This window comes from Anabas testudineus, chromosome 16, assembly GCF_900324465.2.
Source record: "Anabas testudineus chromosome 16, fAnaTes1.2, whole genome shotgun sequence".
NCBI classification, from domain to species: domain Eukaryota; kingdom Metazoa; phylum Chordata; class Actinopteri; order Anabantiformes; family Anabantidae; genus Anabas; species Anabas testudineus.
The window spans coordinates 20040738-20060155 of NC_046625.1; the positions used below are offsets into that span (position 1 = coordinate 20040738).

At 42.9% G+C, this 19418-nt stretch overlaps 1 protein-coding gene across 1 annotated transcript; it reads left to right on the forward strand.

Moving 5' to 3' along the window:
* Positions 1-2217: 2217 nt before the first annotated feature.
* On the forward strand, positions 2218-18614 carry mms22l (MMS22-like, DNA repair protein). The gene is made up of 26 exons (XM_026373541.1): positions 2218-2311; positions 2676-2873; positions 3652-3777; positions 4037-4089; positions 5081-5168; positions 5419-5596; positions 5699-5792; positions 5939-6069; positions 6256-6369; positions 6453-6629; positions 6708-6770; positions 6994-7113; positions 7432-7667; positions 9748-9964; positions 10091-10380; positions 13930-14111; positions 14441-14591; positions 15434-15570; positions 16016-16158; positions 16258-16414; positions 16573-16718; positions 16903-17114; positions 17198-17364; positions 17686-17782; positions 17887-18054; positions 18235-18614. The coding sequence occupies exons 2-26, from the start codon at positions 2701-2703 to the stop codon at positions 18308-18310; spliced, it is 3696 nt and encodes a 1231-aa protein (XP_026229326.1). The 5' UTR covers positions 2218-2311; positions 2676-2700; the 3' UTR covers positions 18311-18614.
* Positions 18615-19418: the final 804 nt, after the last annotated feature.

The window sequence follows — 19418 nt, forward strand, 5'->3', positions numbered from 1 at the left end:
TTGTTCATCCGGATTCCAACAGTAAACATTTCCCAGAAGTTCGGCTTTTTTTTTCGAGACCCTACATAATCTGTAGATTTTACAACAGATACTGGACTAGATGGGTCAAATTTAGATAATGAAAACAGTGAAATGGTTTGGACACTAAAAACTGAGTTAGTCCAATAGTCCATAGTGCAATCATGGACCTCCAGTGCCACTGTCACAGTAATTCAGTTAGTCCACTGCCAAAATTTACACCTCTACCAAAAGCAGCTAAGCTATGTACCCACGCGGTCCTTAGAATGCTGCATTGATGTTACATGGGCCTACAGTCATGCACCACTGAGCATGTCTGCAACTACAAGGACAATCACTGACATTAGGGATTCCCGAGCTCCTTACCCTGACTGCAACCATCACAACTAAATGCCTAATAATAACTTAACTTAATAACTTAAAAGTAATTCTAACCTTAACTCTAAAACTAAGTTTTCACCGTCAAAGGCCTGGGGTTGTGAGGAATGGCCAAAATGTCTTTGTGACAATGGTAGAAAACTAGTGTAATGAGGACATATGTACACACGTGCATTTCTGAACAAGGATCTGTGTTTACTGAGTCCATAATCTGAATGGCTGGACTGAACAGAGCCTGGTGTTGTGCCTGTTGATGCACTGTGGTGACTTACCTTGATAGCTGGGTTTGACAGTGCCTTTGCCAATTATTAGTTCCACTTGTGTATTTCTTACCAAGTCAAACTGTCTCATGACAAAAAGGTATGTGGTCAGCAGAGCTCTGACCTGTACAAGAATTCATCACACAGACATGAGAAACATCTGTGTGGGTGTGTTGCTCTGGTTAGTATTTCATTGTACAGTATATATATATATATACATATATCGACCAAAGCATAATGGTTAGAAGGAACCGGCTGATGAAGCTGCAAGTAACACCACCACCCTACTACACCACCTCCACAGCACACATGATGCTATAAGCATCCTTTCACACTTTCACAGTGATCAATAAGGAGGGGTAGGACAACACCTGATTTAGGTTGTCAGGTATCAGATGGCTCTGAATCTTGACCCTGAGCTTTCACAGACATGAAAATCCAACCTGGTCCAGTGTTTCAAAGGCTGGAACAGAGGCTACATCTGAGGGAGAAGAGAGGGGAGGGGGAGGAAAACCGGTTCAAATCTCACTCCCTCCGTGTACCACGGTGCCTACAATGGACTGAATGGGTTTGTAGCGTAGGTTCAGCGGGTGGAAAAAAAGCATTTACCTTTCTCATCCAGGCGACAGAGCATTCACACAGACTGACTGCCTCCTGTTGAAAGCAGAGCAGGTCGATGCATCGTAACGACAAAAAAAAAAAAAAAAAAAAATCTCCCGACGCGTCCATTTTCATTGTCTCCACTGACTCCGGGTAATAAAACGTGCAAATGGGGCCAATGCAAAACGCGGCGTTTATCGTGCACCTCCTCATTGGACATGTTAAAACGTGCAAAAATAACGACGTGTAAGTCGACTAAACGAGCACATCCACGACGTGAGGGGCGGAAGAGGGGATTTAGTAAAGATGTGAGAATGCATTAGAATGCGAGAAATGGTGTGATGGCGAGAGGGACTGTTGGGAGAGACAGATCTGCATATGGAAATTAGGGTTAGCGTGGATCCAACTCCACTTCAACCGCTGCAGTACTTTGTATTAATTTCCGCGGGACCCCTGCAGTGAGACAAGACTTTTATCATAGCCTTATAGAAAAGTCAGGACATGGAGCAGGTGCTCTGTGCGACCACAAGCAGCAGCAAACTTGTTGGACGACCTTTGAATCTTAGACACATTGACTTGTGCTTGCTGTGTGTATCTTTGTGCGGTTCATATCTCACTGGGGGTCAAATAAATGTCAATACTAATAATCTGTAAGAGTCAAAATAAACATTTTTAGCTATTTAAATACTTGTAGTCGCAATTAGATGAAAATTGTGCTACAGGCTGTCAGTTTGAAGTATATTGAGCTGCTGTAAATTGCAGATTTACTTAAAGAAAAGCGAGAGTCCTGCACGAAGTGAGCACTGTAGCAGCTCACCTGGGACAGCAAAGCGAAGAAGGAAGTTCGGCGCAGGGAACCCTCTCGTTTCTCCCGACTGGTGACGCGACACAACCACGCCCACTGTGAAACTTCGGGCCAATCATCGAGCGCGGGCCCAATGCGCGCCTGCGTAGTGTGAACGCGCGGGAGAGCCGGAATACCCAAACAACAATGGCGACTTCGTAATGTTTAAACCTCCAAACAAATTTATGGAATATAAACTCCATATGAAAAGGTTTGTGACTTCTTCAATAGCATTGGCTGTTTTTGGACTTGTTTTTTTTGTATTGTCCTAGATAGAAGTTATTAACGTTAACAGCAGTCAAGAAAAACAGACTGTAGCTCTAAAGAAAGGAGACATCGTTTGTCAGCTGGTGAAGGTTGGTTGAAGTGAGAACACAGTGCATCTCAAACAGATGTTTCTGATCTGTTTCTATTTCTTTTTGCAAATGTATTAAAGTTATTACAATGCATTTCCGTGCATTGTCTTGTGTAGGCAGTTTACTTACATGCAGCTGTATATATTAGACTTTATGTCTCTTCAGGTATTTGTAACAATCGTGTCATGACTCAGTATGTGTATATGTTTTACATTAAAGGTGACACCCAGTCTGCACTGACACGATGACAGACGACTTCAGCCAGTCTCTCACGCCACCAGTTTCCCCCTTTGCAGCAGACAGCCTGTGTGAGCTGACTCCAGCCCGACCACCATGCTTCTGCTGCTCTGAAACAAAAGATGACCCCAGTGGGGAACTCTCTCTGGAGGGATACATTGCTAGAGGCTCCCTGAAGCGGTACAGTTAATACCTGTCAGATCACCATAATCACAAAACCCGCATGTCTCCAGTTAGGTCAATAGTTCGGCCCTATGATATATGCATTATGAATGAAATAAAGTGCTATAATAGCTCAGATGCTATGCTGTATTTAAATTATCCTTTCCATTATGTGTCTTAAGATAATTTCTCAATTTCTAAAACTCATGGGGAGGTAAGTTGAACTGAAGGAGGTGAGTTCAAACGAACTGAAGAGTTGTGCTATGTAAAGTATATCACACTGTTCCAGTCACAAAAGGCAATGATTCATGTGGTATTTTTGGACAAGCCCTTTGCTCCATTTCTGTCCAAATGACCTCCTTATCTCTAGTTGCATACGAAGTGATGGCTCTAATTTGGGTATTTGGGTTTCTTAAGTTTGGCAAATTCAGTTGTCCCTCTTTTTGGGGGCAGAGTGGTGTCCTATATTTGATTCTTGCCTTCTTATTCTGCCACTAAAATGTTGCCATATTTTTGCTAAGCAATTAAAAAGTTGCACTATGAATCATAATAGGCAATGACTGGAAAAAAAATGATAGTCTTGGCAAGTTATTCATACTTATTGCTTCTACTCTTTCTGTGAGAGTCAAATGTAAAATCTCCCACCTCTCAGTCCAACAAAGGTCAGTTTTGATGCTGTAAATACCAAAACAAATTCTAGTCACTTCCATTAAAATGAGTTGGCAGTGGAGGATTTCTGTAACAGAAGAACCTTAGCAAAGAAAGTCTTAACTGATGTGAAGCATCCCCTCTGTAGGTTGCTGTTGCGACTGGACCCAGCTCCTGCAGATTATGAGACAGACACAGTGGAGATTTTTGGATTCCCTTGGGTAACAGAGACAGCACTGGTGGAATCTACAAAACTACTCTTTTGTCTGATGAGGTAAGACAGGATATATAGAAATATTTAGAAATAGAGTTCAATCAGCTTGGTTAATTTATTTTATTTTTTTATTTATTTTAGTTTGTTTGTTTGTGTTTTGTTTTTGGCACAACCAACATGAAATACCATAGCTCTAAAGTAATACAGTCATTCTTAAATAGATCTTTTTCAGTTTGTGCTTCGTAAGAGAACCAAAACACTGTCCATCTTTCACACGTGCTTTGTATCAGTGACATTTTTGCTTTTTGTTACATTTCAGACAAAAGGTTTACAGGTTGGAGACCTTGGTGCAGTCCAGTTCACATGACTTTGGTAAGTTTTTAAATGTACTTTACAGCTGAACTAATGTTTTTTACTTTCCATGTCACCATTTAGTTCACACAGTACAACTTGCAAACAGGGATTTGTGGCATTAAAATAAAAAGTGCAGAAAGCAAAATGTAGAAAAAGGAGGAAATTCAAAGAAAAGTTCAGCATGCTTGCTCAGATGTTTGATTTAGTAACATTTAACATTTTTAGACTAGCCAAAGACCATTGACATATCCCATACAGTACATGCGTATAAGGTGAGAAGTATGATTGACCGAGTATGCAGCAGCAAGATAAGAGTTTTTCCTGAGCCAACCACTTGGGGACTTGGAGGTCAGGGTACAAATCCCAGATGGAGCAGCTCTCCATTAAAGTAAAATTCAGATTTTTAAAAAGGTTGGCAATGAGCAGCATTACTGAATAATGCTCATCATTTACACGTTTGAATGTGGTTTCTACGTTGTAAATATGTTTTAATGCTGATTTTAGTGTTCTACATTGGTGTGCCTATCTAAAGCAAGAAAAGTACAGTGGCAAGAAAAAGTCTGTGTGCATGAAAATCAATCTTCATCTAAGTCAAAAGTATTAACAAATACAATATACCTAAAATAATAACACAAAAAATCTGATCTTTTATGTCTTTATTGAGAACAATCATATAGACATCAAGTATTAGTAACCTGAGATTCTTTCTTTCCAGGTATGGTACTACCTGACTCTAATTAACTTTTTGAAGGCCATTATTTCAAGGGTTCACATACTTTTTCCACTATTACTGAGAGATTTTTATGGTTGTTCTCTATAAAGACATGAAAGATCGGATCACATTTTATGACAAATGAATGCAGAAAACCATACAATTCAATTTTTTGCCACTGTAATTACTAGCTAATCCAGCAAATGGATTTACTATAAAGAGATTGTTGACATGAATATTAGTATTTGAGTTATTTATGAGCATCTTCTACACTTACATTTTCAACACATGTTTTAGGTCTAGCAGGTAACCTCCACTATGAAGCAGAAGACCTCAGACAACAGTGTGTTTCATTTCTTCAGTATGTCAAAGTCTTCGTGCACAGGTGATCCTATGCTTTTATTATTAACACACTTATCACTAATAATAGCATGTATACATGTATGTATGTGTATACGGAGAATATATATATATATATATATATATATATATATATATATATATATATATATATATATATATATATATATATATATATATAATGTATATAATAAGTGTGTGTGTGTGTGTGTTATAATGTTGTGCTTTTATGGATTTGTTGATTTGGAGGTGCATATCCTTTTTTATTTGTTCAGATATGTGGAACCTATCAGCCCTCCTGATGCAGGTCCATCCCACCCTTATGAGGAAATGGAAGCTCAGCTCCCCTCTTCTCTTCTGGAGGAGCTGTTTGGCATCACCCTTCTCATAGGACGACTCAAAGACCTGCCTGCCAATGTTCAGAGTGCCTTCACTATACAGAACCAGGGAAAGGTATCTGGCTTGTATGATGAACATATATTTTTAAGTTGAGATTCCACCACCTAGATATTTCTATTATTGACACTGAACTTGAAATCTGCCTTTCCTCCACAGATATTTCCTCCCTCTTGGCATTTGTTACACCTTCATCTTGACATCCACTGGTCTGTCTTGGAGATCCTTCACCTACTTAGTCACAAGATGCAAGGTATTTGTCTGGTCCTTGCACCAGAACACTCAGATGGAAAATTGAAACAAAAAAATACAGAATTACCAAATGGGATGTCTGTGTTTTACAGTTAGTTATTTTCATGTAAATAGCCTTTTTGTAATTGTAACTTTTCTTCTCCCCAGGCCAGGTGGTGTACGCCCACCAGTTTGTGAACCTGACAGGAGAGAACCTGACTGATGCCAGTTTGTTTGAAGAACACCTGTGCAGTCTGCTGTGTGACCTTACTGGTTTGGCCATAGGCAAATACAGCAAGGTGTGCAGCTGCTCATCATGTTACTGTTGAGCTGCTCTAGTGCCATTTCTGTTTTTTAGCTGTAAATACAAAATGTGATTCAATGCAATTACAAAATTTAGTACTGTTTGCAAAAACTGGATAAGAGCTGCATGTAGAAAACTCATGTAAAAAGACGTTTTTGTGTTGGGCCCATATGATTTTCAGGTGAGGCCTACAGAGATTCTTAGTAGCCATCATTACCTTTGCTCCTGCACCAAAGAACTGTGGGTGTTAGTCATGCATCTTCTGGAATACAGGAATAAAGTATTGCACAAACAGGTAACAAAAATGCACATGTTCACAGTCACCCAATAAAATATGACTCTAAATTAACCAGCATGTCTTTCCCACTATTCCTCTAGTCTTTTTGGAGCTACATGAACACACTGCTGAGGCCTCTGGTTTCAGGAAAACCTGCAGCAGAGCAGTTCAGTGGCCTCCCCACTCACTGTAAAGACCCTTTGGGATTCACATGGTGGCTGGTCACTCATGTAGCAATGTTAGGCCAGTACAGCCGTAATGGTACAATCCAGAATGAGGTAAGAGACTTAAAATCATAATATTTTAATTAGAAAGTAATTAAAAAGTGCTGATACATCGTCTATCTGTATCCACAGAAAAATCTGAGTGATAACTGGACTTTTGTGGAAGAGTTGCTCAAGTTAACTGGGAACCCCAAGGTCAGCATTGCTTCTAATTGAAATGCACGTGTGATCTTTCAAATTCATTGTTTCTATTCAGCTTCCGTAGTTTTATATTAAATTAAATTCTTTATATATATGTGTGTGTGTGTGTGTGTGTGTGTGTGTGTGTGTGTGTGTGTGTGTGTGTGTGTGTGTGTGTGTGTGTGTGTGTGTGTGTGTGTGTGTGTGTGTGTGTGTGTGTGTGTGTCTGTAATAACAGGGAGGTCTTGCAGAGGAGCAGGTTAGGATGCACGTTCATTGCTGCCTCAGTCTCTGCCTGCTGTGGGAGCCGAGCACCAGCGCTGTCTCCACCCTTTGGGAGTATTACAGCAAGAATCTGGTGAGCAAACAAGGACATGAAATGTTGTGATCACCTGCTGGTGTAACTCGAATGACAAACTTTGCACGCACTGAATGTATTACAATATTCTAATCGTATGTGCTTCAATCAAACCACCCTAATTTATTTGCCTATATTGCTCCACTGCTTTGTGGCTGTTATTAGTAGGTGTTATAAGTAAAGAAGTTAGAGGTCAGAAAATTGCTAAAATTGCTCATGATACAATAGAGGAAAATTAAGCTCCATATCTAGGTTAGGTTATAATAGGTTATAACCAGGTTCTGTGTAGTTACATTTTCTTCTTTCTCTTCACCCCAGAGTGCATCATTCACCGTACCCTGGCTTGGCATGTCTGGTTTGGGCACTTTGTCCAAGACACCCCTGGCTCTGTTGGAGCAAGCCCGCAGCTGCTGCTCCCCCTCTCCTCTCCACTCTCCAGGACACACCCAGCTCTACCGCTCAGCCAACTCCTTCCACATCTTCCTTCGAGTGCTGGCCCTGTGCCTCGCCCAGGACAGGGCTGGCGGAGTCCCACAGAGACAGATCAAAGGAAGGTAAGTCTGGAGAAAAGTTTGAGAAACTTTGTAGTTCTTGCTACTTTGCATTTCCTTCCCCCATGAAAAGTAGGTCTCACAACTATCCGGTCAACTAATTACACATACAGTACATATAGGTTTTTGTAGACTGTAGGTTCAGGACTAGCATTGTAGGATTGCTCTGTCCTCTTCTACTAATGTGTGATGTGTCTGGCATGCATGTTTGGATATGTGTAGGTTAGGTGCATACTTGAATGAATACACAAACATGTGTGTTTGCGCATTATCATGCATTTTAGTCTTGTTTGTGTCCATGCCAGGTGCAATGCAGTCTCCCAGTTTGTCTTTGATATTTACTCAGGCCCCACAGTGGAGCAGGTGTCTCAGGAGTCAACCACCTGCTCTTCAGCACAGTCCAGAGCCAAGGAGCCTCCTTCCAACGCACGTACACACACACTCTGTGCACCTGCTCCCTAGAGCAGTGACATGGTTTTTGACTGTGTGAGGCAGTTGGATGGAGGGAGAGTGTGTCTTAGTGCGCGAAAGTAAGAAAGAAGAGGGAAAAGATTAAAAGCTGATGTGTACATCAGAACTGGGAGTTGGACCCTCCTGTATCCCAGGCCGGCTGGGTGCCAGGGAGAGGCAGCCATAGATAAATCCGCCTAATGACTTCCCTCTGTCTGGAATGTGCTCAGCAGCACTGCAGACATGGAGGCTAATTAGCTAACGAGCATGGCGGTTAATTCGCCTTAACGAAGCTGTGTTGGTTTCCAGCACGAATAGAGAGAGGAGCTTGGGTGGTGGGGAGCAAGGGGATGTGGGTGGTAGGCAGTCTGGCAGCAGCTAGGCTGGGCTGGGACAGGTCCAGATTCCCCCCTCCCCCACACGCACTCCCCCTCACCAAAACTATCACCACTATATCCTCCCCCTCAGGAGGCGCGAGGCGTGCCGACTATATCAATACAACGTTTCGGCGTTGTTCCCACTCCTGGACAGGCTCTGCGGGACATCCGCGACGGCCGCATTAATGGGATCGACTGTGAGCATGTTGATCTCCAACGCTGGGAGTTAGGAGCATCTGCTCGCCTCCAGAAAAAAAAGCTGTCCAGAATAAACAAACAGACAGACAGGTTGGGAGAATACAGAAAATCCCCACTGCTACCTCCCAATGTGCTGCTTATATCCCTGTTACATATTACTCATTCATCTATTTAAATCTCCCTGACTAGTCTGACTGCATGCTTGGCCACCTTTTCCTTTTATAGTCCTCTGTGGGTGGAACTAAACTGAATTCAGTGTTAACCTAGTCTTTCTCAGTTCCTCTCTCGATTTTCTCCACTCCTTTATATCAGTCATACTTCTTACACTGAGTTTGTCTTGGGATGCTTGCTGTTTGTGTTTTGACCCAAACAGCAGCTCTACTCACCTGTGTGGGCTGCATCTGTGTTTGGGTGGTGGGGTGGAAAAGGAGGGGCCTCTAGCCTTCCATGTTTTCCTGCCAGGCGAGGAAACAGCAAGCGGAATGTGTGGCAAAACGTGTGTGTGTCTGTGTCTGTGTGTGTGTGTGTCGTTTTATTGATCTCTCTCTGGTGTTGCAGTAAATTGGTTTAGCTGTAGAGAGAGGGACCAAGCGCCTACTGCTGTGTGTCTGAGTGTCTCTGACATTTAACATGATCTTTAAAGGCATTTCTCCACAGGGCCTGCAGGATCTAAAAACGTGCTGGGTGGTTCTCTATTCTATTCCTCCCTCTCTCGCTTTTTTTTTTCTCCTCACTCTGACCACCCCCCACACACACAGGACACACATTGGCTCAGCAGTCTCTCCCCTGGAGCTGAGAGGGTGATGGAGGCAGGTGGTGTGGTTCATGGTGGGGGTAGAAAGTTTGGTTAGCTAGCGCTTACGTCCAGGGTTTTAGCAGAACAAATGAAATGTTGATCAATGGGCGTAAGCTAAGTATTAAAAAATAATTTAAAAAACTGTGTGATAGTTTAAAGAACAAAAGCTGTGATATTTCTCTCACCACCTTTGCTCTAGCTGGCCATCTCCTGTGCCATGTTTTAAAACCTTTGATCCTCCTTTACTCTCCCTTCTTTCCAGAATTTACTCCAAGTTCTCCTCAAAGAAGATGCAGGAGTTGTCAGAGGCAGGCCTCATGAATTTCCTGCTGCTGTTTCTGGTGGTAGCGCAGCAGGTAGAGCTGGAGGATGTGGCGAGCAGAGCCTGTGAGCTGTTAGGCTTCCTTCCTTCTAACTGCCCCCCTGGCCACCGCACCCTCATCTGGAGGGGACAGCTATCTCTGTTGCTGTTGTTTCAGGTATGTTTGATAATAAGAAAAATTATCATTATCTGGGAATGGATTATTACAGCTAAGCCAAAAATTGAACAGATTCCACCTCAGATTTTGTTTATCATCATCATTATTACACGATCTTTGTTCTAGGAGAGGGGTCTGGACGTTGGTGCCCAGGCCAACTGGCTGGCTTCCTCCTTTATTCAGACAGCCAAAGAATTCTACAATAAGAACACAGATGTCTCTCGCAGACTTGCCCTCTGGGGGCCACTTGGCTCCTATCTGGAGGGTGTGGCTGAGGTGTTTGAGACGAGCCCCAATCTCAGCTTATCAGAGGAAAAACTGCTGAACGAAGGGTTTGATTGGTTGCTGCCTGCTTGCCGCCAATCAGAACTGAATTCTGCTCTGGGCTTTCTGCAGATCGTTCTTGCTCAGCTCAGGTGAGACATCTGGTGTGAATATTCACCAGCTCCCATGTATCTCTTACTCTTCAAATTCTCTCATTTTTTTCTTTCACTGATAACTGCTCCCTCACAGATAGTAGACACGTTCAGACAAATGTTTTCTGGCCACAGTCGAGCTAAGCTTTTATTAAAATCTGATAAGTGGCCACAGCAGAGGAGAGTGATCTCATGCTCGTCCCAACCCAGCCCAGATACTGCTCACTTCTCATACTGACAATAGGCGAATTGTGAAGTCTGCAGGAACGAGTCTCTGTAAAGACCTTGTATTGCGCTGAGGCTCCTGTTTGTCTCAGGAGGACTAGTGGCCCCCAGGTCACCCTCACCAGGTGCTGCCGGAGCCCTGAGTAGAATTACAGGCCCAAGGGACCCTCAATGGACCCTTCTTTGGTCATGGGGAAGGCAGTGGTGCTGTGGGTGTGTTGAGACTATGCGTCAGGGCGGGTTCAGCTGTAGGACACTGGTGTTTGTTACACGAACAAGCCCAGCAGAAGGTCAGAGAGCCACTGCTGAAAGTGTCTGTTTATGTTTGGGGAGGTAGAGATAGGAACAGAGGCAACATTAGATAAAAGTCAGGAGTACAAAAAAATAAAAAATAAAATAATGTGGTTGCATAAATGTGCACACCCCTTAACTAATACTTTGTTGAAGCACCTTTTGATTTTATTATAGCACTCAGTATCTTTAGGTAGGAGTCTATGAGCACATCTTGTCTTGGTAATATTTGCCTACTCTTATTAGCAAAAACACTCCAATTCTGCAAGATTACCAGGGCATCTCCTGTGCACAGCCCTCTTCAGATCACCCCACAGATTTTCAATAGGATTCAGGTCTGGGCTCAGGCTTGGCCATTGCAAAACATTTATCTTCTTCTGGTGAAGCCATTCCTTTCTTTTCTTGCTGCCACCACCATGCTTCACTGTGGATATGGTGTTCCTTTGGTGATGTGCAATGTTGTTTTTGCACCAAACATACATTTTAGAATTTTGGCCAATAAGCTCAGCCACACTTGTGTCTGTTTTTCTTTGCAAGAAAAGGTCACCATCATGCCACCCTACCACATAGTCCAGATATATGTGAAGAATACAGGAAAAACTTTATTTGGGGTTAATCAGGGGCACTTGAAATGAAGGTGTGTACTGACTCCTTTTTAACAAGACTTTGAATGTGATTGCCTATTCTGAACTCAGCCACATCCCCAGTTATAAGAGGGTGTGCACACCTATGCAACCACATTATTTTAGTTTTTACTAAATTATTTACTACTCCCCAAAGGATAGATTGCAGTATGTTCTCTAGTTGAGTTGTACAGGTAATGGGTCACATTAAATTTGTGGAAAGTTTTGAAATTAGCTCTCTTGGTCTCATATTTTTTACCTCACAAAAAGCTGGCATCTCACAGGGGTGTGTAGACTTTTTATGTCCACAGTAGCTGCTGCCATTGTCTATCAGTCATCTGGGGCCAGGCAGGGAGCATGCACTTGTTATATCAAAGCTTATTTGTTGAAAGCAGCTGCTGGAAACAACACAGAGAGTGAAATAAAATAGTGGAGTTCATTGTGGTTAATCACTGCATGCTCATTTCAGCCCTTGTTGTTTGAAAATATTGATTAGAGCAGTCCCTATGTATACTGTGTTTGTGTGGAGTTTTAGTAAACGGTGCAACTGCCACCACTCTATTTATACTATACTTACAAAAGGTTATTAAATGAGCTGAAACATTAGGATAAGGACATTGTAAAATGATACAGAGCCCTCTCACTGTTTCGTGTAGGTGTATGATTGTTTTAATTCTCCAGCGTATATGTTCTCCATCTCTCCTGCCCATAAGTGAAACACTAACGCAAGTGTACTCTTCTCTTATTTCAATGCAGAGCTCGCATAACATGGCGTGTCGTTAGGTTTGCTAATTCCCAAACTTCCCATCTCAGATCTCGGGGTTGGAGGGCACACATTTGCACATTAATGGCCAAGGAGAGAGAGAAGAAGAGAACCCCCAGAGGCCCTCCGTGTTATGGCCCAGACCACACTGACCCATTTAACCAAATAAAAAATACCATGCTCTCTCTTTCTAATCCGTCCCGCCAAATTAAACATAATTCTTAGTCCTGGCAATTCTTTGTATCTCTTTGATTAATGCCTTTTCTGTGACACAATTAATGGGTAATTATGTAGCCTGGCAAATTTAGCCTGTGCATCATTATGTCTATTAAGAGCTGTGTGGAATCTGCACACATTAAGAGAATTATTCTGCCAATGGCTGAGGCAGCGGAGGGTCCGAACATTCACTCCTGATAGCTATTGCCATGGTGCTGAGGCAAGAAGCCAGTCCCAGGCATAATTCCTCAGTTTGATTCCTTCCCATGACCCTCTACTGTGGGAGGGTGGGGGTGGCACTGGTTGATGAGGTGAGCTGGCGTTGGCACACCCTGTTGGATCTGTTTTCGGTACAAACAATTAATCCACATCTCCTTGGCTTGATAAAATGCAAGCCTCCCCATGAATCGTTTTCCTACATGAGCATTAAGACCATAGAACTGAGCCTTTATTTCCAAAGTCAAGGACAACTGCTGTTTAGTAACAATTACACCTATACAGTCTTTGCATTTTTAGAGTGTAATATTTTTATCTCTCTGTTTATGTATACATGTACTTTAGATGTAGCTGGGGTAGAGGTTAAATGGAGTCCCTCATAGTGTGATGGCATTCAGTGTGTGTGTGCGTGTGTGTGTTTTGTGTACTGATTGTAAATCGCCACAGTGAGGAGGATTAAGTGGTGTCTCTGACGATGTCTTGTACAATGAGGGCTGATGGGTGTGAAAGGCCCATTCCGCAGTAGTAACAAGGCTAATGAATTCAGACTCTAATCGATTGTTTCAGCTCTCTCTGGATTAGATGCAGCCTTGCTGGAAGCAAAGGTACCATCGAGGTGTGTGTGCGTGTGTGTGTATCATAGTAGCAGACTAGAGTGCATTGTTGAGGATGGGATTGTAGAGGGAGTTTACTAGTTCCTCTTTCCTCCTCTCCCAGCACACCTCCACCTCTGCATCCCCACACCCCCATTTGGGTGAATGAGGGGGACAGAAGGATCATCTCCAGACTAAATGAGATTACAGCTCCTTCAGCTGCTTATCTGGGCTAATGCCAGCCACTGTGGGGCTGCTGTAGCGGCTGGGACCAGGGATGAGCCAGAAGAGCCAAAGTGTAGTCTGTGTACAGGGGATCAGCATTAGGCTTCACTCTATGGCTGTAATATCCTCCTCCTCTTCCCCACCTCTATTTCCACCCCTTTCTGCTCCACATTGAAGCACACCACCGCACCCAGTAATCCCCCAGGAGAGAAGAGAGAGAAAACACATGAAGAAGGAATGAAAGAGGGAAACAGGGGAGCAAAAGGATTTGAGAAAGTAGAGGGTAGAGTTGGGGGGTGATGAGTGTTGTACACAGGAGGCAGCACTGTGTTTGGCTTTTGCATCAGTTAGATTTGTTTACCTGCTTTCTTTGTGTGATGTGCCTGTGTCCTTCCAGACGGGTCCATCAGCGCAGTGTCCAGTTAGCACCCACTTTGGCCTGGGCTCCTGCTACTACCAGTGTGGTGAAAGAGCGCCACCTATCGGTAGCAACGACACTCTGGGCGCACTTCTTCCCCTTCCTCCGCAGCCTGCGCCTTTCACAGACCCCTCCAGTACAACTGGCAGATGCTGCTGCAGGTCAGTAATGTCCACTGGGAGGGGAAAAAAAGACACTGAGCAGAGGTAATGAAAACAGGGTAAAACAGAGCGGGAAGAGGTTTGGACAAGAGTTCAACTGATTTGTTATGGCTGATAAGTTTGAATGAACCCTACCATATTACATGAAGACAGAATTTGAATGACAGCTAGTTTGGCAGAGAGAAAACCACCTAGTTAGCGAAGAGGACAGGATGATCTATTGATGTAAACATAACGATGAATAAATCACTGCACTTCATGAATGCATTTATCATTTTCCACGTATTCTAGTAATTCACTCAGAAATGACCACATTTTTTCTTCCTCAGGATTCACACTGCTTGCTTTTGATCTACCTGGCTCTGCCCCCCAGGACCTTCAGCCTAACCCAGTCCAGTCTATTATGCAGTGCTTTGGCTGGGATGACATGCTTCATCCACTTCTGGTGACTCGCTACCTTCCTCATCTACTCCAAAACAGGTACATTTACCTTGTCGGATATGCCCCTTGTGGCTGTACGTGAATCACTAAGTATTTATACCTCATGACTTCGGATGGGAAAACATCGGGTCAGTCAGACAGGTATGACTTACTCCTTTGTTCCTGTCAGCTTCATCGCACAGCACATCACTTGACAACAGTTCCTTTTACAAGTCCTGTTGGCAAGTATATAATTAATAAATTAGACTGTGAGTGTCCTTGGTAATCTAAAAAAAAGGTTTTAATGAAGAAATTGCACCCTGCCTCTAAACAGAATACCAAATGTAGTGCATCTTCAAAATTACACTCAAGGGTACCAAACAACGTGACTATTTCTACCTCAAAGGTCCTCTTCAGACAGTGCCAAGTGATATTATGGCTCTACACCTGAATGTAAGGGCAGAACAAGGACGCTGCATGTTTTTATTGTGTAGAGGTATCAGCCTGCCAAGCCTCCTTCTCAACAGTTTGGACACTTATATGTGATTAAGAAAATGGAGGTTTTCATTCATGTGAAAATGTGATTGAATTTCTTCATTTCAGATAAAAATTTCCACCTTCCTCTATCTATGTAGACTTGTCATAAAAAACTGTAAGTCAGCTCAGAAGAAATCTGATCAGAAAAACATGTATGTGCTTTACAGACAGGTGGTTATTCAATGCATTTAAAAAAAAATTGGGACATTTACATTTACTGGAGACCTTCTCCAGTAAAAACACATTTTAATATTGACGTACTTAATGTAACTGTACTGGCAGTGTAAAGCTACACTGCCAGTACAGGCTTGGGAACTCAGTAGTTATATATTAATGTTCAGTGATTGTGTCTCTGTCTTTTCCAGTGAGCTGGTGTCCTCACTAAGCAGCAGTTCTGGTGTTGTGTCAGGTTCAGCACAAGGTCTGTCAGTGAGGGCCTGGTTCAGATGTGTTCTGCAGCAGCACCTTCACAAGAACGCTGATGGGTCTGACAGCCGAACAGGTAAAACCATGGAATATATTATAAATCTTCAGCCTACAATGTGATAAATAAATAACTACCCACTGTACGCAAAGAAGGACTCCCTCTGGTAAATGGAATTTCTGTTGTATTATGAAAGGTTATGTAAGCATACAGAACAGGAAATGTCGGAAAATTTCCCAAACGAGTCACGTCACATTGATACCCAAATGGATTTCACAGCTAGTTTCAGAAAATACTTTTTGGTTGTATATGTACAATTCTGGCCATTCCTCTAAACCAAAGTGTTAGACAAAGAGATAATTAAATTAACCCCCCCCCCCCCCCCCACCCCCTTTTTTTTTTTCTTTTTTTTTACAGGTTATCTTTGTATGGTGAAAACTACCGACTTGACTTGTATTAAGATGTGTAAATACATTATTGCAATATGTCGTTGTTTAAAGTGTTTGTGCCTGTGTTCTTCCAGCACGTACTGTGGAGGAGCAGTTGTGTGAACTGACCCGGCTCGTGCTAAGGCTTCCTGAAGTGGACAACCTTTTGCAGAGAGCCGGTCTCCAACCCACAACCACCAGGCTTGAGACTACTTCAGCCCTGGAGATGTTTGTTAAGGTAGCACATGCTCACAAGTGACTAACACACAGTGGGGTCAGCAAATCTCTTTTTATGATGATGTACCTGTAACTTTACTTCACTTTGTCCTATTGTCAGGCTGTAGGCATTGTGTACAGTGGACTGCAGGTTTTGTCTGAGCGTTCAGCCATGGTGACCAAAGCCCTGGAATACATTGGAGATATCCTGAAACATATTAAACCCTCTCTGGTCAGCAAGAACCAAGAGGGACTGCAGCTGGCCTACTGGACTGTGGGTAAGTTTTCAATCCACATATATACAGTACAGACTTTAAGCACAGTTTAAAATACACAGATACTGTTATCTGGTGGTTTATAGAATGTTGCAAGCCATAGCATAGAGTAAGGAAATATTGTAGTGGTGCTTCATGTGTTTCTATTCTCTATGATCCAGGCTGCATAGTGAAACACTGGAGCCCCCTGCTGGCCACATCTAAAGCCCAGCAGCTGCTGTTCCGCATCGTGGATGGACTGCTGCTTCCTCACAACCTCACACAGCAGGATAAAGCTCTCAGGGACAGTCTGCCACTCTACCTACAGGTCAGCACACTACTGTATATATATTGTACTGTGAAAAGCAGACACATCTTGGACAGTCAGGACACATAGCACAAGGTGTGATGTTCTGAAAGGGAACTATAAAACCTTTTCATCACTCATCATCACTCTGTCTGTAATTTGATCAGATGTTTACATTCTGACACTTTAGCTTTTTCTCCTGCAGGGACTGTCAGTGGCTTCCACTGTGTCGCAGTCTCAGGGTGCCTACCTGAAGCAGCAGCTCCGCTCTGTTACCCGCAGATATCTGAACCATTTCCTTCCCGCCTCGCCTTCCATGGGCATCATTGCAAACCACCCGGTGCTTCTTGGTGCGTGTGAGGCTAACCCAACAGTCCGGGGGACAGCGCTGAGGAGAACCATCCTGGAGGTGCTTTGGTAGGTTTCTGTACTGTCCCCCCCAACCTCATTGCATTAACATGAATATTATATCCAGTCTAACAAATCTATGTGTTTTACAGTGAGAGCTTTCTGCAGTTCAAAGGTCATGCCCCTCCGCCTCGCCTAGCTTCAGTCCTGATGTTCCTTCTGGAGCTTCTGAGACGAAACAGTGACTCGGACCCGGCCCTCCTCACGCTGGTCCTCCCGTCTCTGCTGCGCTGTGTGATGTTGGTCAACGAGCCGCAGGGTAAGTGGTGTTGTGGTAGGTTTAAGTGTTTTTCAGACAACAACATGTTTTGGTCACTTTGTGCTTAAGGTGGTAGGTATGGGATGGTATAGGTATGTCCTCCCCCATTTAACTGTCAAATCAAGCTTAAAATGCCCCCTAAAAAATCCCAAATCTTCTACACAGTAGAATTCTCTTCTAATTCTGACATTAACAACTTAATTTGGTGCTTAGAATTTGTGGCTTTGCTCACTTTGGGGCAAGAAAAACACATTTTTGGAAAGTGTGTGTGTCTAATAATCACTGAATGGCAGTCTAATGATTTCATTTTTTTCTGTGCAGTGAAGAAGACAAGCACAGATGCTTTACAGCTTGTCGTGGAGCGATGTGCTGCAGCCTCTATAGAGGGACCATGCGAGCAGATGATCACCGTCTTACGGTAATTGACAAAAATGTCTACCAATAGTATCTGCACCTGGACTCTTGGCCACAGAGTACAAGTAGATTCAACCCTTTTCTGTTATCATTACAACGCTCTCATAGGTCCTTTGTGGAGGAGAACGAAGGAGTCTATGACAGACAGGTATACAGTGTTCTGGAGACAGTAGCTCTTTTAGATCCCTCTGTGGTTCAAGCTCTCATTCCCAACCTGTCTCTCAGTCTGAGAAATACTGAACACAAGAGAGGACTAGGCAAGAACATCGCCTTGAGGTAAGCAAGCACATGAATCACATCCTGGAACCCACGTAGACAGTTTTCATCGCCTTAAACTTTTTTAAAAAGTTGTCTCGACAATAAACAGCTGTTCTCTACTGAACTAGAAATGTTCTTTAGCTGCAGCTTTTTATCAAATGCGTCCATTAATGTGACTTTTCCGTCTCTGTGTAACAGGAGTGCTTATAGGAAGTTGCTGTGCCTCCTTGGGGAGAGTGGGCAGGCTGAAATAACCAGCCTGGAAGCCGACTGAAAAGTCTTTGGAAAAAAAAAAAAAAGGATCTGATTCCAAGACCTGGCACTCGCTCCAGAATCTTATTAATCACACCACTCTTCTTTTTTGGCCATTTTTGGATCTGGTCATCACAACGGGGATCTCACAGGGACACAAATGGAACTTACCAAATATGAGGTGCAATTAGCATCATCCGTAATGATGCTCAAACCTTATAGGTTGGAAAAAATGAGCTTGGTATATTCCAATCATGGACTGTCAGCCTAATGTCACCAGATTGTATATAGTGTAGCTTTTGTAAAAAAGATGCAGCTTTGTACTTTGGCAGATTGATTATTAATGAAATCTATTGTCTAAATAAATATGAATGTGTTTATACTGTGTTGCCACCTTTTTCTCCTGAGTTCTATAGTAAGAGAAGTGAGGAATGTGAGCACTGAAGTCAGCACAGACTATTTGTGCTTACACCATCAGGTGCTGGATCTGTCTCTACTCACTTGGCACTGTGCATTACAGATTTGATGACAGTCGTGGGCGAGCCCAAAGAGTTCAGTTTAAAAAAAAAAAAAAAAAAAGGCGAGTAAAGGAGAGGAGGACTGCTTGTTCCAATTCTCTCTCTCTCTCTCTCGCCTTTCCAAGTCGCAGCAATCTCTCGCAATCCGGTTTTAGTTTGCACCTAATCACAAGAAGTCTCACTCCTGTCTCCCACAATCATCAAGTACCATTTTCTGTCATTGCTAGTCATTTTCCAGCCTCATCAAACTGTACTGGCTCCCTTCATCCGAGCAGCTTTCTGCTGCATTGCATTCCTTTTCTTCAACACTGTCAGAGGTGGTCAGAAAATGTATGCTAAAGTAGAGGTGATGATATATTTCTATAAAGATTTACACAGGTGTTTAATTAGCTGCAGCTAAGAAATGATTTTCACACTCGTCACTTCCTTTTCCCCCCACTATGAACAGTCTTTATTTATGTAGGACATTTATTCTGAAACTCCAGGTATTCTTTCAGACACGTTGTTTTGGACGGACGAGGAAATCAAAGCTATGTATACGTTATCTCTGGTTTGGTGGTGGAGCGCTTTTGAAAATCAGCATAATGCAGTGTTATTATATCATGTCAAATA